We start from the raw sequence: 27,161 nt of genomic DNA on the forward strand, positions 1-27,161 counted from the left end.
GAAAATATGCAAACCTAAAAACGGAAAAGCAGCGGAAGAAGACGGAATATGTGCAGAACTTATATAATACGGTGGGAAGGCACTAGACAGAAAGATTTACGAACTAATACAGAATATATGGAGCAAAGAAATATTCCCCGAAGAATGGAAGAAGGAAATTATAGTGACAATCCCAAAATAAGGAGACCTTAGAATATGCAAAAACTATCGAACAAGTAATTTACTGAATGTAACATATATTATAAAGTAATGACTGGTATAATTAGAGGCAGACTAACAATTTATACGGAACAAAGCATAGGAGATTACCAGTACGGTTTCAGAAAAGGAAGGTTTACGATAAAAGCTACACATACACTAAAACAAGAAGTGCTAAAGAAAACATATGAGTACGACGGAGAAACAAACACATGTCATATACTTTTCCTAGACTTTAAACATACGTTTGACAAACTAAACAGATGAAAAATGATCCAACACTACAAGAGAGTAATATACCAAATAAAATTATAAGAATACTAAAAATGACAATGCGAGAGAAAGAATAGAAATAATAAAAATAAAAAGGTATTAATACTAGGAAACGCTCTCAACGGTACTAGTTATTCCATCACTAGAGAAGATAATAAAAAAGCTGACAAACTTATATATAAAAGCTGCCAAATAATAGTATATGAGGACGATATAACCATAGTAGCAACAGTTAAAAGGGCAATAAAGAAAACCTTCAAAGAACATAAAAAACGAAGCCAAACTGAGGGCACTGGAAATAAATGATAATAAAACAAAATACATGAACGTAAGCAAGAAATAAAAGACACAAATGACAGAACTGACAATAGATGCACACAGTTTCGAAGAGAATAAAACATTAAAATATTTGGGAGTACTAGTTAATTGTAGAAATGAAAGTGTACAGATGAAACGATGTAGAATTCAAGCAGGAAATACAGCATTTTATAGAAATAAAAAAATGTTTAGAGATAAGAAGATTAGCCGAAACACAAAAATAAAAATCTGCAAAACGACCATAAGGTCACTAGTAGTTACGCTGCAGAAACATTTACATTAACAGCAAGAGAAGAAGAGCAGTTGAAACCAAAAGACCAAAGAGGAGGCAAGATAATGAATTAATGACTAAATACAAGAATGGGTGGGTCAAGAGAACATAGAGCAATATAAGCACAAAGAATTATATGGTATGGACACATATTGAGAAGAGAGAAGAGCAATCCGTTAAGAGTTATAACGGAATGGATATCACCAGGTAAAAGAACCAGAGGCAGACCTAAACTGATATGAAAAAAAAAACAAGTGAAAGAAGACTTAAGGATTATAGAAATTAGAAATGATAATCAGAGAGAGAGAAGAATGAAGAAAAGTAGTGAAAACATCGAAGTCACACCAGAAACTGTACAACGAAACCTGGTGGAACCAGGTAGAACCTTTTTTCTCTCTGGTTAAATCCCTCTTTGTGGAGTATTGGGCGCTTATCCGTTTTTTGACCAAAAGTGTAAGATTGCTGGTTGACCGAGTCAACACATCTTCTTTCTTATTTACCTATTCTTTAAATAAACTGTCCCTTCCATTCTCTTCTATTTCTTGCTCTGTTTTTAATTGCACTCCATCTTATTTCAATTTTTTCGTCATCTCTCGTTGTAGTTTTTTTCCCAGCTGTTGTGGGAAAAGTGCTTGTCTGGTTATGTTGCTTTCATCTTTTCTCAAAATATGGTCAACCTACTCATATTTTTTTTGTTTGACTGTAGTAGATATGCTGGTTTGCTTTGTTCTTTACCATAGTTTTGTATTGATTTTTCTGTTGGGCCAGTATATTTTCAGAATTTTTTTTAAACATTTGTTAACAAAAATTTGTAGTTTTAAGTTGTGCATCCGTCCTGTTGTTATTTCTGAAATTTCGTTTTTTTGACAAATCTTATTTAAAGCGTTGAATGCATGTTGAGCCTTTAATATTCTCTTCTGTATATCCTCTTTACACCACATTCACACCTATTTATTTTATTATTTGTATGGTTATTCTTTTTTAAGACTTTGATTTTCTTTGTGGTTATTCTGAGCCCAACCGTGTCAGAGTTCTATGCCAATTATGCTCTTGTTAATTTTTGTGTGCATATGACTTCGGTGTTCAGTTAGTAAGCAGATGTCATCCGCAAATTCAAGATCTTCTAACTGATTGAATAGGCTTCATCTGATGCCTGTTCGATTGTCAGTTACTTTTCTCATTACTCAAAGTATCATAATAAGGAATAGGGTCGGGGATAGTACACAACCCTGTGTGAGTCCACTTTCTATGGCTACTTCTTCTATTACTTTACCTGAGTGTTTCAGTTTGGCTTTGTATCCTTCGTAGAATATTTTATTAAAGTTTATAATTTTCAGTGGTATCCAATATAACCTTAGGCGATAAAACACATCAATATTTTTATTCTATTCATTTGTTTGTTCCAAGATAATTCTAAAAGTGCAAATGTGGTCAATGGTGAAGCATTTAGCAGGGAAGCCTTCTTGGTTACTTCTCAGTTTTTTATCTAGCTCCGGCTTCAATCTTTTCAATGTGATTTTCGTAAACACTTTGAATGCGGCGCTTAATAGTGTTATTGCACGTCAATTATTGCATCGACTCTCCTTTTTTAAGTATTTTTATTATCAATCCCTCTTTCCACGCCTTTGGTAATTCTTCGACAGTCCATATCTTGTTCAAAAGTGTATGTAACATTGCTATTGATTGCTCCGTATCTGCTTTTATTAGGTCCATGAGTTTATTGTCGATTTCTACGACTTTTTCATTCTTTAAAATTTTTAGTGTATTTATAATTTCTTTTCATGTAATTTCTTCAATATTTATTTCTAGCTCTCGTGATTATTTTTCATCTTCTATAATTTGTGATTTTTCATGCTTAGCAAGTATTTCTTCCATCTTTGTATTATTGCTTTCTTATTTTTGATTCTGTTTCCTTGGTTATTCTAAACTTCTCGTATATTTCTTTGTGCGTTTCCTGTTAGGTTTCGTATAATTGTATATTTTTTTCGTAGGTCGTTTTCTTGCACTGCTTTCTCTGATAAATTTAACGTCTCATTTATATAGTTTCTTTTATCCTTTCTGTCTTATTTTTTACTTCTACGTTTTTTGCCTTATATTTCCTTTTAAGTGACCTCTCTTTTTCCGATCTTTCCTTTTGTAGGATCTCTTCTTTGATTTTTTTGACTGAAGGCTAGGCTTCAGTCTCACAATCTCGCTCAGATAATCCTTTCTGATACTGGTTCCCAATCTGTTTGATCATTTCTTTCCTTTTGGGCTATCAGTATTGCCGCTCCCTTCTTTGTCATGTACGTTTGTGTTTCCAAAATAGATCATTAGTTGTTGGTCTCCTACTCGGGTTGATCCACTGCCATTCCATCGTATTTCACTTAATCCTACAATGTTCCTTTGAATATATGTCATCTTTTGTACTATTTCGGGTTTACCTTTCGATCTCGCTTTTTTCCTATTTTAACCTCGTTCAGAACCTTTTAAGACAATATTAAAGTTGCAAAACATAATTTTATATGTATAGAAATTATTTTTTTCTTATAAAATAAAGCCTGTACTATTTCAAACATTGTAAAACATCTTTTCATCGAAAGCATCGATATTTTCAATTTATCAATTTAGTTACAAATATGACCCCCATTTCAATGTTTCCATTTCCAGGTAATTTAAAAAAATCTATTGTTTTGAACATTAAACTTGTTACTTCATACACAAATTGCATTATGAAATTATTACGTTAATCGTTAATGTCAAAAGAAAGTGAAGATTTTCTTAGTACGGAATAACGAAACATATTGTCAATTGTTTTTGTTCATGAACCTTATCAAATGTACCATATATAACATTAAATTTGTCACACTAGGTCTCATTTTATAAAAAAATTAATATCAACAGTTGTTTAATTCAATTCCGCTTTAAAAATGAAAAATAGTTGCTTTGTTATTTTTGTTTTCTTCTTAAATGGTGTGATTTGTGGTCCAAAAGTGTATCAAAATCCCGATGGGTAAGAAAATAATAAAATTAATTTTTTTGGCAAAGTATAATCACCATTGCTTTAACATTAAAAATTTGTTTATAAACATCTTAAGGAAAACATATTTTATCTTTGAATTCGTCTTTTATTAAAAATATTTATTAGGTCACGCTTTTAAACGAGCGCTTTATTTAAAACTCATTTAGTGATTTCATTAAGTTTAACGGATATTTTGCATATCCGGTTCAGTATAATTGTTAAAATTGAGCCTCATTTAAATCACAGAAGGCAGTTCCTTGCAGTAATCTATATTCAAATATAGTAGTATTAAATGAACAAGATCTTACAAATAAATATTGATCGAAGAAAAATTCTCCACTGTGCATCGCACTTCATCTAATCAAGATATCCTCAGTGATTTATATTATCCCAGCTCAACTTTGTCAGATCTTTATGATTACAATTCATTGGTTCTGAATATGAAGATTGTAAAACCTTTAGCTAGTAATAATTTTCACATTAATATTAACTCATTATACTGAATACTTGCAAGCTTCGAAGAATCTGTGTCCAAGGATGGTGTGCTTTTTATATTCCCTCCAAGAATATTAATTATTCCTACAAACTGGATAATATATTTTCTATATTTTGTGCTGAAGCTATTGTAATCTACGAATCTTTGATATTTTTAACACAGTCTACAATTGATTCTGCTATAATTATATAGGACTCCCTGTCTTGTTTTAAATTCCTTGGTTTTGGCTAACTACCCAAGTTACTCCTTCAATTATATCATGCAATTAAAAAACAGATTTAAAAACTTCAAAAATCTAAGAAAAACATTAATTTTGTATGGGTTAAAGCATATATCGGTCTTGAATATAACGAGTATGTGGATATGCTGGCAAAAAAGTGTAAAAAATGGTTTGACCAATAAACTACCTGTAAGTTTTTGTGATGCAGTCGTTTATATTAAAATTTGGAACGAATGTTGGTCACAACATACTTATACCAATCCTTCTAAATTCTAGATACTGTAGTATACAAAATCAAATACCGCATAGAATGTGGTTCCAGCCATATAATTATTCAAGAAAATATATCACAACTGTCATGTCTTCGATTTGGCCACACCTGTTGTACCACACATTTACATAAAATTTATGTTCTCGAAAATGATCATTGTCAAAATTTTGCCAAAATTTTAATCATTGTCTCCTGATGAAGCAGACAATAATCAGCGAAATACAGAGAAATAAAAAAAAAAAGAGTTTTTTTTAATAACAGACCTCATATCCGTTACACCACTATAATAAATTGTTTTATTATTTTTATGTATTATATATATATATATATATATATATATATATATATATATATATATATATACAGGGTGGCGCACCGAAAACGAAACAGATGCATTTACTTGCAGATGATTCCTTTTAAAAAAAAAACGCTTGGACCCGTCGATTTTGTTATCGAGGGGGAAAAAAGTTGGCATAAAATCACATTAACATTTGCAGCCCCCTAAGCGGGGGTGGCACCATCCCTAAAATCTTAAATGGAAAGGGGGGTCAAATGATCCATCATTTAAAAGGTCTTTCAACTCCCTTTACAATAATGTAAAATTCATGTACTTCAATTCAGTAGTTTTGGAGATTTATTGATTTATGGTTTAAATACATCATCGTAAGAGGAGATCAATACATAGCAGCAAAGTTGTTAAAAAATAAAGAATGAACTGACCTGTCAGCCGAGTAAATGTTGAAAATGACCACCATTACTTTCCATGCAATAATAAAGATTTTGCTGAAAACGTTGCCGGACATTTTGCAATATTTGAGGAGTAATTTGATGGCACTCATTCACAATTCTTTGTCGTAAATCTTCTAAGGATGTTGGCTGAGTAGCATAGATTTTGCTTTTTAAGTAACCCCACAAAAAGAAATCCAAAGGTGATAAATCTGGCGATCTTGGGGGCCATTCAATGGCACCTCTTCTACCAATCCATTGACCTGGAAAGGTCTGATCTAAATAATGCCGAACTTTTAATGCGTAATGTGGTGGGGCACCATCCTGTTGGAACATCAACATATTCTCAACGTATCGACCATCATTCTGATTTTCAAGTATATCTGTTAGCGCAGGATCTATGGCATTTTGCAGTAATTCCAAATACATTTCACCAGTCAAATTTCCAGGTAAAGAAAAGGACCAACCAAATGATCGCCAAAAATGCCAGCCCAAACATTTAATTTTTGTGGCTGCTGTGTGTGTACCTCATGGTAAATTCTGGGATTAGAGTCCGATCAATATCGACAATTATGACGATTTACTTCGCCATTTAAAAAAAAAGGAACATTCGTCGGAAAAGCAAATGTTAAATAAAAATTGTTCATCGTTTGTAATTCGCTCACTCATAACTTCACAAAATTCTAATCGCTTATCAAAATCGTCCTCATTAAGTTCTTGTACAAGGTGAATTTTATACGGATGAAAATTATGGGCCTTTAGAATCCGTTGGATAGTACGTCGACTAACACCACACGAAGTTTGCAATTTGCGGGTACTTAATGTAGGATCTACAATAACTTGCCCTAAAACCCCCACTTCTGTTGCTTCGTTCCTTATAGGATTTTCAATATTACGTTTTTTATTGGCGACTGATCCAGTTTCCCGAAATTTAGCTACAAGTTCTAGAACATATTTTCGGTGCACATTATTGTTCTCATGTCGCTCATTAAAAATTTGTGCTGTTCTATTAGCGCACTGATTATTTCCGAAAAATATTTCAATAATTTCAACCCTTTCTGCCGTGGAATATATCATGGTTAATTTATGTATAAAGCAATAAATGATATTTTAACAACAAAGATTGGTCAAATCAATCGCAAACTAATGTACTATTTCCTATTTAAAATAAGTACGTGGCATTCTCTACTTATCTTTCTTCAAGAAACAACTTTTTTTGTCACAAAGGACACTTCAATTGCTATTTTTATTATTAATAACCATGGATCATTCGACCCCCCTTTTCATTTAAGATTTTAGGGATGATGCCACCCCCGCTTAAGGGGCTGCAAATGTTAAAGTGATTTTATGCCAATTTTGTGTCCCCCTCGAAAACAAAATCGACAAGTCCGAGCGTTTTTTCAAAACACTGTATATATATATATATATATATATATATATATATATATATATATATATATATATATATATATATATTATGCTTACCTTTGACTTTACCTTGCAATATAGACTGCAGCAGGGAGTAACGGTGCTGCTTTCTCATAACGTGTCCCAGATATTGCAATTTTATGCGTTTGATCGTAAACACAATCTCTGGCTCCTTCTTCATTTTTTCTAGAACTTCCTTGTTCGTGATCCTTGCTGTCCATGATATTCTCAGCATTCTTCTATAAAGCCACATCTCAAATGCTTCAAGTTTTTTAATAGTGGTGTCTGTAAGCGTCCATGCTTCCGCCCCGTACAACAACACAGAGAAAACATAGCATCTCAAATGTCTCATTTTTGTATCTAGGGATATGTTGTGACTTTTGAAGATGGCGCTCATTTTGTTAAAGACCGTTCTTGCCTTTCATTATGATCGTTGAGTGTCATAGCTTTATATAAATAATCTCAACGACTAGTAAGTTGCACTGACAATTTGTGATATATCGTAAATATTTACATATTCTTCTAGGTACAGTGTCTTGAAGAAGCAATAAAACAATTCCGAAAGCTAGACCAAAAGTCAAAAGAGTGTTTCTGTAACATCCCGGCCAAACCTTCCGACTGCAGCTCTAATAAACTGTGTTGTTTATTGATATCGACAGTCAATAATATCCAGTATTTCTTATATATATATAAGAAAAAAGAAGTACTTGTATTATATTATATATATATATAATATATATATATATATATATATATATATATATATATATATATATATATATATATATATATATATATATATATATATATATATATATATATATATATATATATATATATATATATAAATGTGGCAAGCAACTTGGACAGTCCATAGCAAAGCAGCTGTCGGATTGAGTAGATAGCTGTCCAAGATAGCTGTGGAAGTCTGAGAACCTCATCATCTTGTTTGTATATAAATATAGATAAAAAGGACATAATACAAATTTGTATTTTGCATTATATTATGTATACCGTTTTTGAACACAATGATGATTGTTCCAGAAATGAACATATCATTTTAAAATATAAAATAAAATTATAGTTCTTTACACTTTTCTTAGTGTAGAATAAGTAAAATATTCACTAATATCAAGTTTGCTCGGGATAGCCGACTCAATGGCACCACAGCCTCTTAAATAGTTTTGACACCCAAATACAATAGGAGTAATCTTCACTTTTACGCATCAAGTAGTATTTTATTAGTTCATTCTCACACATCGCCCTTGAGGGACGTGCATTTTAAAACACTCTCAATTCACGTATAAAATATTTCTCTACGTCGAAATCGGGCATTTTTCTCATAAATACGGTTTTCTCTTTTACGTGTGATAAAGAAAGAATTATTTGATATTGTACTGTCAGTTACGTCCGTATTGAGGCTTCTTTACTCTAAAAATAGTTAATTATAAGTCTATAAACTAAAGGTGATTTTATTTCTCTGGAGTTATATTTGCTCACATTAACAATCCTTATCCTTCAACGGTAACTGAAGAACCAAACCTATGGAGATACATCCACTCACAAGTCCTTTGAAGTAAGGCTTGGAATCAAAAGATTTCCAACCCTCGAATGTAGGGATCCAGTTAGAAGGCCCCCACATTTCGTGGTCCTATCGAGCACAGATTATTTGATGAAACAGGACTGAAGAAAGAAAAGGATTACACACGCCGGAGAGCAACAGGAAGAAAGAATAATGGTTTCTCGTCCCTAGAAGAAAGATTGCACAAGTTGACCTTCGTTCAAGATTAGACACGTGTGTTTTGTGAAAAGTGCGTTATGTGTTGGTAAGCGACAGCGGTAATTAAATTGGATACTTGAAAAACATTTGGTGAGGTTAAAACTCTTTCTATATTTTCTATAGTTACTGCATGCACATGATTTATATTGGTAGATATTTGTCTCGACTTTTATTTGTTTATTAATATTTATATTAACTAATGGCTTTGATGTGACAACAGATCTTTCTTCTCAATATCGCTAAAGATAGCCGACAATTGTTTATTATACAGATTGTCTCACAGCCCGCTCTCACGAAAAATATTTATTTATCACTCTAGTAAAAATACTCTATTAAAATTAAAATCGCGTCTTAGTTGAAAAAGACATTTACACTAAACAAAATCATTCACTCTTATTTCTCGTTCAGCATATATTTGCAAATAAATTCATTTTAAATAAAATATGGAAGCTTTAAAGAAAAAGCGCAAATCACTTAAAGTATCAATTACACGTATCTCAGAATGATTTATAGCCAATAAAGACATAGAAAACGAAATACTTGATTTTGAAAATAGGAAAGAAAAACTTTTTAATTTTTTCACACAATATGAACAAATTCAATTAGAAATCGAACAGACTGATGACAGCGACCAACAATCAGCTGATCGAGCAAATGTTGAAGAAAAATACTTCAACACACTCAAAGGTTTGCAAAGAAAAATAATAGAATTAAATTTAACAGAAAATAAAGTACCTAGCTCAAATAATAATGCTGTTTCCAGTGCGAGGCTGCCTGAAATTAGCATGAAAACCTTTACCGGACATTTCTCAGAATTCTCTGATCACAAACAATTCAAGTTTAAATAATGTACAAAAGTTTATATATTTAAAATCCTTCCTCAAAGGAGAACCTTTAAACTTAATTAGTAGTATCGAAGTAGTAGATGCAAATTTTGCTATCGCTATAAAAACCCTAAAAGAAAGATATGATGACAAATCACGAGTGATTAGTACTCTTATAAAAAAGCTGTTAAAGTCTCAATCTCTAGTTAAATGCACTCCTCAGGTACTAAGAGATTTTCTTGTACACACGAAGCAAACGCTTCAAGCTCTTAGTAATCTCGAAGTTCCAATTGAACATTGGGACCTCCTTTTAATAGAAATATTTTTAGAAAAAATAGATTTTGCTTCTCACAAGGCTTTTGAATATGAAGTAGGTTCTAAGAATGTTCCAACACTCAAACAATTTTTTGAATTTCTAGAAAAAAGATGTGATGTTTTAGAGAAACTTAATTACACTGAAACTCAGTCAAAGTTTAATAATAAAGTCACTCAAAAAACTGCTCATATTTCCACTATAAACAATAATAAATCTAGCTATAAAAATTGCATATTTTGTAAACAAACTGGTCATAAAATATATCAGTGTAACTTATTTAAAGACACAAATTCTCGAGAAAGGTTTAATTTTGTAAAGCAAGCACAGCTTTGCAGAAATTGTTTTGGCACCAAGCATTTTACTGATAAATGCATCTCTAAATACACATGTAGAATTTGCAATAAAAAGCACAATACACTTCTGCACGAAGAAAATAATTTTTCTCACACTCATGAAAATAATTTATTTTCTCCCACTCGAAGCAATCAAAGTGCTTCAAATTCACATGATGGTAATCAAAGTCACGCCAATAGGCAACAATCACGCTTTAATGCACCACAAACCTCTCAATCGTCCGCAAGTATACAGGGTGATTCACAAACTCGCCATAGTGCACCACACATCTCTCAAAGTCATTTTCATGCTCCTCAAAGGAGTAATAATGCCCAAGTTACTCAAAGAATTAATTCTTCACATTCATATAATGAATCACCAAACACTTCTACTCACTTAAGCACTCAGACAAATGAATATTGTCTACTCTCAGACACACAAAGTCAAAATTCATCTTGCATCTCTTCTCTCTCAACTTTCAATCCAAAAAACGAAGTTTTGCTAGCCACAGCGCTGGTAACAATTTACTCTGAAAGTGGACAACCTGTACACGCAGGATGTCTTCTCGATAATGGATCTCAATCGAGTTTTGCAACAAAAGATTTAGTAAATAAACTAAATTACTCTACCACCAATAAAAGATTACAAATTTCCACAATCTCTCAAAATTGTTCCATCTCAAATGAAATGGTAAACATTGAATTTTTCCCATATAAAAACAATGATATGAAATTTGAAGTATCATGTGCAGTTTTGGATCATATTACGTGTAAAATACCTCAGGTACCTCTAGATCGTAGCAAAATAAAAATACCAGCTGGCATAAAGCTCAGTGATCCCTCTTACTCCTCCCCAGGGAGAATCGATCTCTTATTAGGTGCAGAAATTTACTGTGATCTATTAAAGGATGGTTTAATTCATATTGGAGCAGGTCTTCCAGTGCTTCAAAACACTCATTTAGGATATGTCATGTTCGGTAACTTATCTCCACAAGTTTCATCTAAGAAAAAGATGCACTCTCACTCAAACTGTAACTATTCACACTCGAATCATATTTCTTTATTTGTTCAATCTCACACTGAAGAAGAAAATATAAATAATCTTCTCCAAAGGTTTTGGGACATTGAAGAAGTTCCCGAAATAAAGCGTTTAAGTCCTGATGATGAAAAGGCTGAGAAAATATTTAAAGCCACAACACAAATCCTACCGAATGGACAGTTCCAAGTAAATTTACCCCTATGCACGCCTAATGAAAATAATAAATTGGGCGACTCTTTCCAAATGGCGCGAAGGCGATTTCTAAATTTGGAGAACAAATTCTCAAAAAATGATTCTCTTTACAAACAATATAAATCTTTTATAGACGAGTATGTTGAATTAGGACATGCAAAATATGTTCCGTTGTCTCTGCAGAATGTACACTCAGAAAACAAATATTTCTTGCCTCACCACAGTGTAGAAAAAGACACTTCTCTCACAACTCGTTTGCGCGTAGTTTTTGACGCATCCTTGAAAACCACTTCTGGTTTTAGCCTTAATGATATTATGTTAAAGGGTTATACCACACAACCAGAACTATTTGACACTTTAGTCAATTTTAGACTCTTTAAGTATGTGTTCACATCTGATATAAAAAAGATGTTTAGACAAATCAGAATTAACCCCAACCAAACTTTCTTATTAAATATTTTGTGGCGCAACTCTCCCTCGGAGCCGTTAAAATGTATACAATTGGAAACGGTTACCTATGGAACGAAACCAGCTACCTTCCTTAGCACACGATGTTTAATTGAACTCGCAAACATGCATAAGGAAGAATATCCTCTCGCTTATGATATGCTTATTAATTTTTGCTATATTGATGACATATTATATGGTACAAATAGTATTGAAACACTCACACTTGCGCATGAGCAAATCACTGCACTGCTACAAAAGGCAGGCATATCTCTTCACAAATGGTGCTCAAATTCACCACAATTTTTAGAAAATATTACACAATTTTCAACTGACTCTACGTATGTTATATCTTCAGAAAATCATTCCAATAAAATATTAGGTCTTTGTTGGGACTCTAAATTAGATAGTTTCTCTATTTCAGTACCAGAAATCGAAATAAAAGATTCCTACACTAAGAGACAATCGCGAGATAATCGCAAGTTTTTTCGACCCCAAGGGATTAATTAATCCAGTAATAGTAACTGCAAAAATAATAATGCAAAAAATTTGGCTTTCAAAAATTCAGTGGAATGAAAGTATAGACTCTACACTCTTAAATGAATGGTTAAATTTTCTCAAACATATTTCAGCACTAAAACATCTAAAAATTCACAGACCTTTTTTTATTGAAAATTGTATATGTAGTATACAAATACACGCATTTTCCGACGCTAGTGAAAAGGCATACGCCAGCTGCATATATATTAGAGTTACTTATAGCTCAAGAAATGTCTCTTCCACACTCATCACCTCTAAAAGTAGGGTAGCTCCAATAAAAACATTAACTTTACCTAAGTTAGAACTTATGGGTGCTGTTTTATGCAGCAAACTCACTAAAAGAATAGTTGAAATTCTAAATAATAAATTAACTCAAATAGACTCAATAAACTGCTGGACGGACTCAGAAATCGTACTTGCTTGGTTAGGCTCACATAGCTCGAGATGGCCTTAGTTTGTTGCAAATAGAGTTTCTGAAATACAAGGAAACCCACAATTTAAGTGGCGATATATAAAGTCAAAACAAAACCCCACAGATATTGCGTCAAGAGGCATGTCTGCTCCTGAACTTCTAAACTCAAAATTTTGGTTTCAAGGTCCCTCATTTCTACTTAATTATGACTTAGATTTAACTTCTTATGATTCAAAACCAAATGTAAGTAAAATACCCGAGGAAAAGAAAATAGTTCATCTAGCACAAGAAAGTCCAATAAGTTTCATTGAAAATTTATCTCTCAAATTTTCAAATTTCTCAAAACTACAACGCAGTATCACACTTATTCTCAGGTACATTCACAATTTCAAGTTTCCAAATGAAAAATATGTTGGACCCTTCTCTGTTTCAGAATTAAAAAATGCTGAAAATTTAATAATAAAACTTTTGCAAAAGGCACACTTTTTTCGAGAATTTTCTTGTCTTGAAAATAAGGAGATAATTTCAAATAGAACAATTTTAAAACTCAACCCATTCATAGATAATCAGCAAATGATTCGTGTAGGTGGTCGTCTAAGGTAGTCAGACGTCCCATATGAACAGAAGTACCCATTACTTCTACCCTCTCATAATCACATAGTAAAATTAATGCTGCATAGAGAACATATAAGATTATGTCATGCAGGCCCTCAAAATACTCTTTCCAATTTTCGTTTAAGATATTGGTGTCTAAATGGTCTCAAAGAAACTAAAAGAATAATTAATAAATGTCACGATTGTTTTAAATTTAAAGCAAAGACAGCCACACAGTTAATGGCTGATTTACCACGGGAACGTTCATGTTTCTCCCCTCCATTTACCAATGTTGGTCTAGACTTTGGTGGTCCATTTCTTATAAAAAGCTCCAATTTAAGAAAGGCTCCAAAAATAAAATCCTACATAGCGTTGTTCGTATGTATGGTTACTCGTGCAGTGCACATCGAATTAGTCACAGGTCTCTCTACCGAAAGTTTCTTACTTGCTTTAAAAAGATTCATCAGTAGGAGAGGCTGTCCACAAATTATCTACTCAGATAACGCCACTAATTTTCTAGGAGCTAGAAATCAGTTGAGGGAAGTTGCACTATTTCTTAAACAAAAGGAAACCTCTGAGTCCATATTCAATTTTCTCTCCTCTTCTGAAATCCAATGGAAATTTATTGTAGCCCATTCTCCGCATCATGGTGGAATTTGGGAGGCAGCCATAAAAAGTGCCAAATATCACATTTTAAGGCTTTTAGGCAATACCACTTTAACTTTTGAAGCCTTTAGCACAGTTCTCGCATAAATAGAAGCAGTACTAAACTCACGCCCTCTTTGTGCTATGTCAAATGATCCAAATGACTTTAACACATTGTCTCCAGGACATTTTCTAATAGGAAAACCAATTACGTCATTTCCTGAAGAGATAGTGACGGAAATACCTGACAATAAATTAACAATTTGGCAAAACTACATGAAGATTCAGCAATCATTTACCAAACGCTGGAAAATTGATTACCTTAATCAACTTCAGAATCGCCCCAAGTGGTTAACACCACAGAAGAATCTTGAAGTTAACGACTTAGTTCTATTAAAGGAAGATAAAGTTCCACCCCTACACTTGCCATTGGCAAGAATTGTTGAATTGTTTACTGGTAAAGACGATAAGGTCTGTAGTGTTAAAATAAAGACTAGAGATGGATATTTTAACAGACCCATTACAAAACTCTGTCCTCTTCCTGTGGACAAAGTAGAAAATTAAAATTTTAAATTTTGTCACATTTATATGTATTACTCTAGTTTAGGAATAGTTATTTCTTAAATTACATTTAAGTTAAGTTTGCTTACTTTCTCAAATCACTCTTTCTTTCGTTTTGAAGTAAATACTTCAACGCGGGCAGTCTATGTTCCAGAAATGAACATATCATTTTAAAATATAAAATAAAATTATAGTTCTTTACACTTTTCTTAGTGTAGAATAAGTAAAATATTCACTAATATCAAGTTTGCTCGGGATAGCCGACTCAATGGCACCACAGCCTCTTAAATAGTTTTCACACCTAAATACAAGAGGAGTAATCTTCACTTTTACGCATCAAGTAGTATTTTATTAGTTCATTCTCACACATCGCCCTTGAGGCATGTGCATTTTAAAACACTCTCAATTCACGTATAAAATATTTCTCTACGTCGAAATCGGGCATTTTTCTCATAAATACGGTTTTCTCTTTTACGTGTGATAAAGAAAGAATTATTTGATATTGTACTGTCAGCTACGTCCGTATTGAGGCTTCTTTACTCTAAAAATAGTTAATTATAAGTCGATAAACTAAAGGTGATTTTATTTCTCTGGAGTTATATTTGCTCACATTAACAATCCTTATCTTTCAACGGTCACTGAAGAACCAAACCTATGGAGATACATCCACTCACAAGTCCTTTGAAGTAAGGCTTGGAATCAAAAGATTTCCAACCCTCGAATGTAGGGATCCAGTTAGAAGGCCCCCACAATGATGTTGAAACGAAATTATATTTAACTTTTATCGTAATTTAATTTTAGTTTAATTTTTTTAATTAGTTAAATCATATTATTCAACTCTTCTTTATTGATATTTTATGGACTTTACGGTCATTAAATTTTTATGTTTGAGGTATTAGTCATGTTGTAACTGGATGATTAACAACTAGTCTATGCCATTGAAAAAAAAAATTAAAAAGTTTTCAGTAGGTACGCGATTCATCAGATCAAGTGCAATTGTTCGATGTTCTGACCATTATTGGCATTGTTATTTTTAGGTATTGAACTAAACGTTGATATCAGCCATTTTTTCGATATACCTGTCAAATATACATATACTTTTGTAAACTTTGACTAATATGTCTAACAATTCATGATCTATTTACTCTTAGATAGTTTGCCGGGTCATACAGCTTTTCTTCTTTTAGTTTGTTTTATTGCATAAACTACTTCCGAATATTTCTGGTCCTTTATATACTATCTCGTTTTGATTTTTTTCTGACCTTTTTCTTCGTTTTGTTCTTTTTATATAGACATGACTCTGTCTGTTTTTAAATGTGCCTCTAGTACGTTGTCGTTCCATCGTTTTCGTGGTCTTCCTACTGATCGTCTTCCTATTGGGGAACCGTCTCTTGCCGTCTTTACTACTCTATTTGTTGTCATTTGGCTTATATGATCGTTTCATTCTTCTCTTCTATTTCTTACTTAGTTGTTGACGTTCTCTACCTTGCATATACGTCGTATATCTGTACTTCTAGCTCTGTCCCATAGTGTCTTACCATCAAGTGTTTCAATATCTGCTGTTTCTAACATCCTTTTCGTCCTTTCTGTGTCAGGTCTTGTTTCTGCCGCGTATGTCATTATTGGTCTGATGATTGTTTTGTAAATTCTGCCTTTCGTTTCTTTCCCGATATTTTTATTTCTCCATATTGTTTCATTTAGGCAGCCTGCGGCTCTGTTTGCTCTATTCAGTTGATATTCCACTTTACTTTAGAGCTTTCCGTAGCTAGATAATGTGATGCCTAGATATTTAAACTCCATCAGTTGTTCTATTATCTGACCTTCCAGCTTTAATTTACATCTTAGTTAATTTGTAACACCTTAGTAACCATGCATTTGTCTTTTTTGGGGAAATTAACATGTTAAATTTTCTGGCGGTTATATCAAATTGGTGCAGTATACGTTGTAAAGGAATGTAATTTATCTGGGTTTTATGGTGGAATGAACCGAATTTAACTAATTTGGGATTATATTTTCTTTTTTATCAGCGGTCGGCGTCAGGTATATTTCAATTTACAGTACAGTTTGCAATACAATTTAAATAAGTTTATATATATAAGTTTATATATATATATATATATATATATATATATACATATGTATATATATATATATATATATATATATATATATATATATATATATATATATATATATGATTATCTGAGACGAAGCTGCGGTAGATCAAAACTGGAGAGAGTTAGAAACGAACAAATAAGAAACGAAATGAAAATGGAGAGAAATATCAATGATGACATAGAAAGAAAACAATTAATCTGGTTCGGACATGTTAAAAGATTGCCAGAGTACAGATGGCCTAGGAGAGTACTGGAATGGATCCCTCCTGAAAGAAGAAAGAGAGGACGACCACGGAGAAGTTGGCGCAACGATATTGATGAAGCAATGGCGGCAAGAGACTTAGAAGAGGCAACTGCATATGACAGAAAAAGATGGAAATTGGGGGCGGAGAAGCGGCGACAGCCGTAATAAATCCGTTATTATATATATATATATATGTATATATATATATATATATATATATATATATATATATATATATATATAACGTAAAACATATAAAAAGTGTTTGTTTATGAAAAAATATTTCCCAGTCTTCTGTAATAACGCAAAGTCTTCCTTCCAGAGATAATAGGCAAGCATTTACTAAAACACACATTTTTGGTCTATCTAACAACTTATCGCATCGGTTGTTTGTTTTTCTACATTCTCCATCAAATTCCGATAATACAGTGATAACTTCCCGCTTATCTTTTTAGACAAGGCGAAAAGCTCGAAATTTTTTTTTAACAAATTGTAACAATTCATATTTTCGGCCCGGACAATTTTTTTTTAAATGTTCTGGATCATTTCGACTAAAATAGGTCTCTTGTGATTTTTCTGTAAACTTGATCGTTTTCGAACTATAAATAATTTAAAACTGAAAGAAACGCAAAATAACGATTTTTAAGGATCAAAAACGTAAATAAAAAACATTATTTTTAAATTTACCAAGGATCTAAATTTAAGTTTAAACCTTGTTCTATCATTTCCCAATAAATATTTTGGGATTATTTCACTTAAAAAGATTGTTTATTAATCGTTAATAAAGCGCTTATGACAGGATGGATGCTCGGGCTGCGGCGTTATAAGATATAGAGCACAACTTTTTACTGGTTTAAATTCTCATTTTATAAATGAGCGCCCGCCCTGCTATACGCGCTTTATTATCAATTAAAAAACAATGGTTTAATAGTTATTTATGCACCAAGGGTGTTATTCAGATGTTTACGCTAGGAGAGCAACATAATCCTGCCAGAGAGCCTCTGGCCCGAGGAATGGATGTTGCTCGATGAGCGTAATCATTCGGTAATACCATTGATGCATACAAAATATGCATATAAATGTATATATATATATATATATATATATATATATATATAATAATATATAATATAATATATAATAAATATAATATATATAATACATATATATATATATATATATATATATATATATATATATATATATATATATATATATATTATATATATACATAATTATATATATATATATACAGTGTGTCAATTTTAAAACCTTGATACCTTTAATACTTTGAAAAGCTTGAAACCGTTTCTAGGATAGTAAGGGGGAACTAAAATAACATGACAGAGAACCATCTCCCATCAACCCCCTAGGCCCCACCCACCAGAAACAAAAAAGTTTAAATTGCAAAGCTCTACTTCTGATACATCATTGAAAAGACTATAAAAAATGCTATGCTATGGTATAAATGATAATTATACAGGGTGAAGCAATAATTGTGAAACTTTGGCTTAAATGGAAAATTTATTGAGGTTTTTGTTGAACTACAAATTTGTTAAAAATGTCAAGTAAATGTTCAAAGTGGGTTCCGTTGTTTTCAAATAATACAGCCTATTTTCAAATTCTGCACGAACTTTGGCAAATGTTGTTCTAGTAATAGCTTTTTTCTCGTAATTCCTTAAGTGACGCAAGTTGAATTTTATTAACAACTGACTTGAGGTAACCCCATAGAAAAAAAGTCAGGTGGCGGTAAGTCTGGCGACCTCGGTGTCCACTCAATAGGATCTCTCCTTCCAATCCATTTGATCGGATAATTAGTATCCAACCAGTGCCTAACTGGAGCTGCATAGTGAGGAGGTGCTCAGTTTTGTTTATTTACATTACTATTCAGCATAAAAGTACATTCATCAGAGAAACAAATATTTTTTAACATTCTCGGTTCAACGCGAATTCATTCAGTCATTCGTTCACAAAACTCAATTCGTCGGTCTGGATCATCATCGCCTAGTTCTTGAAGAATTTGTGTTTTGTACGGGCGAAACTTATGTAATTTCAACACCTTTCTAACCGACTCATGTGAAAGTCCTGTCATTACAGATACTTGACGTGTTGATGCAGTAGGCTCTATTACAAAATTTCCAAGAACCTCAATTTGGGAGGCTTCATTCAGTAATCTTGGAGCATCCCTTTTTTTATTTTGCACTGATCCGGTTTCTCTAAACTTTTTAACTAAATCGCGGACTTGACGTTACTTACATTTTTGTCCGGATGCCTTTCATGAAATATTTGAGCTGTTCGTAAATCATACTGGTTCTGGGAGGCAAATATGAAAACGATCTCCACGCGTTCAGGTATATGTAAACCATCGTGACAACTATAGCTGAATGACAGTACCTATCGTACAAATGATGAAAACTAATGACATTTAAAATTCTTATATAAAACAAAAATTAATAAATCTGACAGAATTAAAAAAACAGATGTTTTCAACTTGTTTTGCAAAAACGGCAAATGCAAATTAAGTTTTTATTTAACAAAAAACACTTATCATTAAAAATAATAGTCCGGGTGATGGCATTACAAATACAAAATTCATAGTAAGCCGGCTGATGGTAACACCCTGTATAATTGTTAAACAATAATTATACAAGGTCATCAACAAAATCAATAAAATCCTAATTAAATTTTTCATTTAAGCCAAAGTTTCACAATTATTTCCTCACCCTGTATAATTATTATTTATACCATGGTATAGCATTTTTTATAGTCTTTTCAATGATGTATCACAAGTAGGGCTTTGCAATTTAAACTTTTTTGGTTATGGTGGGTCGGGCCAAGGGGGTTGATGGAGGTGAGTTCTCTGTCAGGTCATTTTAGTTCCCCATATCTATCCTAGAAACAGTTTCAAGCATTTTTCGATATCAGCTTTTGTTTGTGAGTTATAGCCCATTGTAAGTTTTAAAATGAACACACTGTATATATATACATATATATATATATATATATTTAGGTGCAGTAAAGTAAAATGTAAAAACGTCTGAATTTAGTTTATATATTATGAGAAGTGAAAAATAATATCTTGTATATACCACTGGTGTTACCGGATGATCATGTCCATCGAGCAACATTCATTCATCGCGCCAGATGACCTCTAGTTGGATTATGTTGCTTTTCGGGCGCAATCATCTTAATAACACCCTTGATGTATAAATAGCTATTAAACGGGCGGGCGCTCATTTGTATATATATATATATATATATATATATATATATATATATATATATATATATATATATATATTCGGTTTTTTTTTATAACGTCTTACGACGTTGTCCGACTCCCAAACGCCACTGTATTCTGTCTTGAGTTAGGTCTTCGTCCAGATTTCGAGCGCTAATCGCTTTCCTAACTCCCAGGTTCCAGCTCTGTGGTGGTCTTCCTCGTTTCCTCTTCTCTGGGGGTTGCCACATCATCGTTTTTTTAGGCAATCTTTCGTCCCCCATTCGGCTCACATGCCCATACCATATGAGCTGTTTTCTCTCAATATCCTCAACTATAGTGCCCTCTATACCCATTTGTTGTTTTATCACTTCATTCCGTATTCTGTCGGCTCTTGATATTCTCATCGATCTTCTGATCGAAGATCGGCGCTCATTTGTACAATGAGAATTTAAAGTAGCAAAAATTCGTGCCCTAGATCTTGTTTCTGTCGCTTATACACGCCGCAGACCGAGCGACGTGTATTTATTAGCGATTAAAAAACAATGTTTTAAAATGAATAGGCCCAAAATACTTATCGGGAAATGATAGAACAAGGTTTGACTTTGAATTTAGGTCTTTGGTGAATTCAAAAATAATGTTTTTTACTTGTGTTTTTGCGCTTTTCTCATTTTTAAATTATTTATAGCTCGAAAACGATTAACTTAACAGAAAAACTACTAGAGATTTATTTTGTTCGGAATGAACCAAATATTTCAAACAAATTTGTCCGGGCGAAAATTTGATTGTTAAAATTTGTTACCAAAAAATTGGAACAATTTTTTGCCTGTGCGATTTTTTAAAGCTTATGTTGGGGAATCTAATGAAAGATATGCAAAAAAATCTCATAAGAATATTTTTCCGAACGAACCCGAGCTCTTCTCCTTGTTTATTACATTTAGTGACGCTTATTCTACTCTTAAGTTTCTTTTTTTTTTATTTATTTAGTTAATTGGTCAACAACTAGTTTCTGCTTGGTTATATTGTAAATTGTTGCCAAATACTATCTGTTGAAAATGCCATGTAAGGTGTTGAGTCTGAATCTAGTTATATCTGGTAATGTTCTTGATACAAATCTAAATGCGAAAAATATATCGCTCCAGATAAAGCGTCTAGGATTTCTTCTATGCATGGTAGTAAAATCTGTCGTTTTTTATTTTATTGTTTAATTACCTGTAATCTACCATTACTCTCCATTTTTTCCATATGTAGCGATGACAAGTATTTTGATACTGCGTTTTCAATGATTCGATCGTTTAACTTTTTTTTACTTATTTATTTGTCTTTGTTTTCTGTCCGTGTGATAATCTATACGGTTTTTTGAAAACCGGTGTCGCTTCTTTTTGGAATCTAATTTTTGCTTTGTACACATTAGTTATGTTGCATAGGTCGTTTTCCAAAAAAAAAATCTGTATACTTTAAACAAATTTTCTCTATCGACCTTTTTTCTTCTAATGTTAGGGTCTCGTTTTTATTGTGTGTAGCACTCGTTCGACTTTGTTTACTTATTTTTTGTTTCTCTCATATAAAATATATCAAGTTTTGTATCTTCGGGTCAAAATTTCTAATTTTTACTTCTTTTCTTAATTTTTACTACTATTACTACTTCGTAATTTTTACTTCTTTGTTATTTACATTTATGTTACAGGTAACATACTGTTAATTGTATCAAATCCTAGGAGTATCAAACTCCTTCGCAAACTACCTGTGGCATTATGATGTATTCTCACGTGTCTGCTCCAATATTAAAGTAAAGTATCGTTTCGCATCTTGTCGATAGAATTGAACAGTTTTCCCCATCGTTTCCATCGTTTCGTCTATTGTTGTTCATTTTACTTGTAATGAAAATTCTAAAGTTTCGTAGTTTGTGTCTGCTTGATAATTTTTCAAAAAATCTGGCGCCATTATTCCGCCTACATTATACAAAAAATATAATTGCGAAATAATGTCATACTGTAATGGTTCCTTCCTAGTCTTGCAATAGTTTAATGTTACACCATAGTGCCCCAATCGTAATTCTTTTAAGTTTGATTTGATATGCTTATTTATGCCTTTATCATTATCCAAGCGTTCGTTAAAAATTACACTAACTGCTACTCCGGTGGTTACTTAGTCGTTTGTACTTATCTTTGAAATATGCTGTTATATAAATCAATCCATTTATTTCGACATTTAGTACTTGTCTATTTTCATTTTATGTTTTACTGTTAAGAAGAAACTAAATAAAAAACATATCAATACTTTTAGAGCTTTTGAACCAAGTAACAGATACTACGAATCAAATCTTCCCGACTACCGTTCAAAACATCAAAACTTTAGCAAACCAGAAAGGAAAGAAAGCAAAGAGTCACGATTTGGTATTATTCCTATATCAACAACTTCCTATGGGTCTAATGGAAATGGCGTACAATATGGAACTGGAAATGTTGGCTATACTATCAGTCCTATGAAAATTGATATTGGAGGAGTGGCACTTGGAGCAATCCTGGGGCTTGGACTTGTTCTGATTATACCCAAGATAGCAAATATTGTAGGAGGTGGAGGAGGATATGGTGGATATAGAAGTAAGTGCAAACAAATCAATTCTTATAAGTCTTTCAGATCTATTACTGAATGATTTGCTTTTATTTTATCTAACTTCTTTAATCAACCAATTTCCCATTGTTTTTTTTTTAATTCAAAATTTCATAGACAAAGCATAGTTTCACTATATTGTTCTGAAGCTAGTTTCTTGTGGCATTTTAAAGTAATTAATGTCTAAATGGGAATAAGCCACAATTAAAGGTTAAAGTACGTAAATTGACGTTTCAATTTCCACTTCGGAAATCGTTCTCAAAATAAAAACATTAGTTTGTATTTTGAGAACACACCTCACAAGTGCAGTAGAAAGAACGACATTCCCGTGGTATTTAGGAGGACAGTGACTTATGGATATAAGTAGACAATTAGAAAAATTAATTACTAATTTAAGAACATATTTTCAGATGCAGTCTGAGACATCTACTCGTCATCGCGCGATTTGCGCCGTAGACGACACACCGATCAAACTGAGGAAACCAGAAATGCGCATAAACAATCTTAATAAGGACGAAAAAATCCGCACCTGAATGGGTAAACCTCTGCTAGGGCGACATCCCAATGAATACGGTCAAGACTATGTCGACAATATAACGTCGAACTATTGGTTGACATCAACGAAAGATGTTTCCTGAAACAGAAGGTTCGTTAGCTGCCATTAAGTATAAGGTTATGCTAACTAAAAATTCCAAAGAAATCTTCCAAAATCTTACCGGAGGTTACCAGGCATTTGATGTAGCTAAATATAAGGAACGGCCTGACTCAGTAGGGAAGATCCTTTGTCAAAAGATAGCTTTAAAACTGAGACTTCTTTAAGTAAACCATCTCCCATATAACCAATATGTTCCTGAGAGTATGCTTCAGAATGACAACTACACGCTATACTGGGATCGCACTGTGCTCACAGACCACACAGTTGCACATAATAGACCAGATCTCGTACTAGTTAATAAACTAACACGACAAATAACACTAATCAATGCGGCGATACCTAACAACAATACTCTATGTCTTAAATACAACAAAAAGAACGCCAAGTAGAGAGATCTGCAAATACAAATAAGGAGACAATGGAGAACGGAAAGTACCCAGACAATACGTGTTATTCTTTGTACAACTGTAGTCATTCCGAAGAACTTCCTAGAAAATATAATAAAGCTGGGTCTAAATGAACATCTATATAAGATCATGCAGAAAGGTACTCTCGACGTCCAGATGAATATGAAAATTTTTAGGAGATCCTTCTGATACCGTTGGTATCTGGGATGAGTGAATTTTTCCCTTAGATAGAGTGTGAGTCGTATGGTAAAATCTGGACATAATAATAATATAAAATTATTATGTATCTAACTAAAGCGAGAATTGCTCAAGCTAGGGATAGTTTCTTTAAGATGCGCGTTCTATTCTGCGATACACATATAAATATTAAATTGAGATTAAAACTTGTAAAATGTTTTATCTGGTCTGTTCTTCTCTACGGAGTCGAAACATGGACTTTAAAAATAAAGAGCCTGAATAGAATCGAGGCACTTGAAATGTGGGTGTACCGTAGAATTTTAAAAATTCCTTGGACAGCACGAAAAACAAATGAAGAAGTACTAGCGAGACTCAATTTAGAAAAAGAACTATTGAGAACAGTCAAAAGAAGAAAAACCAGTTATTTAGGGCATTTGTTGCGCAACGAGAAATACTACATCCCTCAGTTGATAATAAAAGGCAAAATAGAAGGAAAGCGAGGAATTGGAAGAAAAAAATTGTCCTGGTTACGTAATATCAGAAACTGGACAGGACTTGGATTTGAGGAACTCTTAAGAACAGCTGAAGATAGACAAACGTTTGCCACCATAACCGCTAACCTCCATTGATGGAGACGGCACTTGAAGAAGAAGAACTAGTGACAAAAATTTATTGGGTGTGCATGATATTTATTACTTCTTAGTGGTAGGCCATTTATCCAAACATGTACCTGGTATTCGCATATATTCCCTTTATAGTCAGATCCACAAAAAAAAAAACCACACTTGAATTAATTTACCCACTAAAAGCGTTAACCATTTTTAGGCTTGGAAACAGAAATGTCATCCGTAACTGATGTACTTGCTAGAATTGACAACTCTCTCGAACAACATAATATAGATAGTTCATCTTGTATTCAAAGAACTATATGTTCATATGTAAATAGTGCACAAAAAAATATTAAAAATGGAGAAGCGACAGGTGTGGATGAATTTATTACATCTTTAACTAAGTAAGTAATAATTTATAAAAACTTTTCTTTTGACAATTTTAGCATTTAGAATTTTTCTTATTTTTAAGATTATATTCAACGCAAGTATTCCAATTTTGTAACAAAGATGCATAAGATAAAAAATATACGGGACGGTATAGAACACAAAATCAAAACGATTGCTACAAGAATATGTAAATCAGGTAAAAACAATAAATACAAGAAAAAACTATACCTGTTTAACATGTTTACTGTCTTACGACCCATATATGGGTCATCATTCATTGAATAAAGGGCACCGTTAGGATACAGGGAGAAAATTCTCAATCCTTTGAGATAAAGGATCGAATCAGACCTTGAGGTCTGATTCGATCAGAAGGTACCCTGACTTGCCCCCTATTTAACATTACCCTAAAAAGGGCGTAGCAAGCGAGATGTTAAGCAATATTTCCTAGAATTAAAAACAGCTTCGAAACAGGTCGGTCTAGTCATCAACGAAGACAAAACCAAGTACATATTGGTTATTAAGGATCCTATTAGGATCCTATAGCAAATGTGTTGACAGCTTCACATAGCTTAACTTGCTAGTGACTACTACCAATAAAACAAGCGAAGACATAAAAAGACAAATAAACCTTACAAATGGGGCATACTATGGACCTGGGGCAGGGGTAGGGGCGGAATCATGGACTCGTACCTTAGAAGGATGAAAGACTTCTGGAAATATTCGAGCGTAAGATACTCCGCAAAATATTTGGAGCTATAAACGATCAAGGGACGTAGCGCAAAATATTTAATTTCTAATTATACCAACTCTTTAATGAACCAGATGTCTTAACGTTCATTAAAACACAGCGACTTAGATAAGCCGGACACATAATACGAATGCCTGACAACATGGTTGTTAAAAAGCTACCGACAGTAACACCTATAGAAAGAAGAAGCAGAAACCGATTGCAAATTAGGTGGTTATCAGAATAGCAACTAATCTTAGAGCAAGCCAAGATCCATAAAGGATTGTTAAATCAAAGATGATGATAATGATGATGTTTATTTCGTGAGGCCGTTGAGAAGGGTTTTCTCAGAAATAAAATATAAACAATAGATAACAAGGGTTGCAGTTAGTACATCGCAACACGCCTTATATTAAAAGTTTTATTTAATATCGATTTTTGGTAAGTGTTGGTAGACTAACACATGCTATACATGGTTATACCGAAACACTAAGGAAGTCAATTGTTATTTTTAGTTAAATTGTGATTTTTTAAAATGCTACTAATTAGACGTAGCAACTTAAGTCGTGGAACTTACAAAGCTGCAAGTCAAAAAATATACGAGCAACTCAAACTGACGAGAAAAGCGAAGCGTAAAATGAGGTTCAATGGAATCGATGGAATTGAAATCAACAACGTAGAAATATCTTTGTGTGTCCACATTGCAAGGCAATTAAGTTTAAAGATGAAGCCTCTGGACTGTGTTTCGCCAGTGGTCAATTGACGCCATATATATTGGTTTTATGATACGGGCCAGATTCCATAAATAATTTATAGTTATAGTAAATATAAGGTTAATTATGAAATAAAATCTATAATCAGTTTTAAATTTATTCCTTAAATTTTAGTAAGTTTAGACTAATCGGTTTCTGTTCTAGCAACACACTTTTGTCATATATGTTGGATGGTACAGCTGTGAAGGAAGCCGCTGAAACAGGAAAAGCAAACGATGAAGAGCAATGCAATAATAAATATCCTAAATGTCCTTTAACAAAAGACAACGTGTTAAAAGTTCTTGGAAGTTTGATACCAGCTTAGATTTTTTGCTTCTACATATTTCTATTTAATAGTATTAAGTAA

At 32.8% G+C, this 27,161-nt stretch overlaps 1 protein-coding gene across 1 annotated transcript; it reads left to right on the forward strand.

Moving 5' to 3' along the window:
• Positions 1–3,932: 3,932 nt before the first annotated feature.
• On the forward strand, positions 3,933–27,161 carry LOC140442763 (uncharacterized). The gene is made up of 4 exons (XM_072533737.1): positions 3,933–4,052; positions 22,752–23,068; positions 25,143–25,329; positions 26,960–27,161. Exons 1-4 carry the CDS (start codon positions 3,970–3,972, stop codon positions 27,117–27,119), a joined length of 747 nt encoding a protein of 248 aa, XP_072389838.1. The 5' UTR covers positions 3,933–3,969; the 3' UTR covers positions 27,120–27,161.

This window comes from Diabrotica undecimpunctata, chromosome 6, assembly GCF_040954645.1.
Source record: "Diabrotica undecimpunctata isolate CICGRU chromosome 6, icDiaUnde3, whole genome shotgun sequence".
Taxonomy (NCBI): domain Eukaryota; kingdom Metazoa; phylum Arthropoda; class Insecta; order Coleoptera; family Chrysomelidae; genus Diabrotica; species Diabrotica undecimpunctata.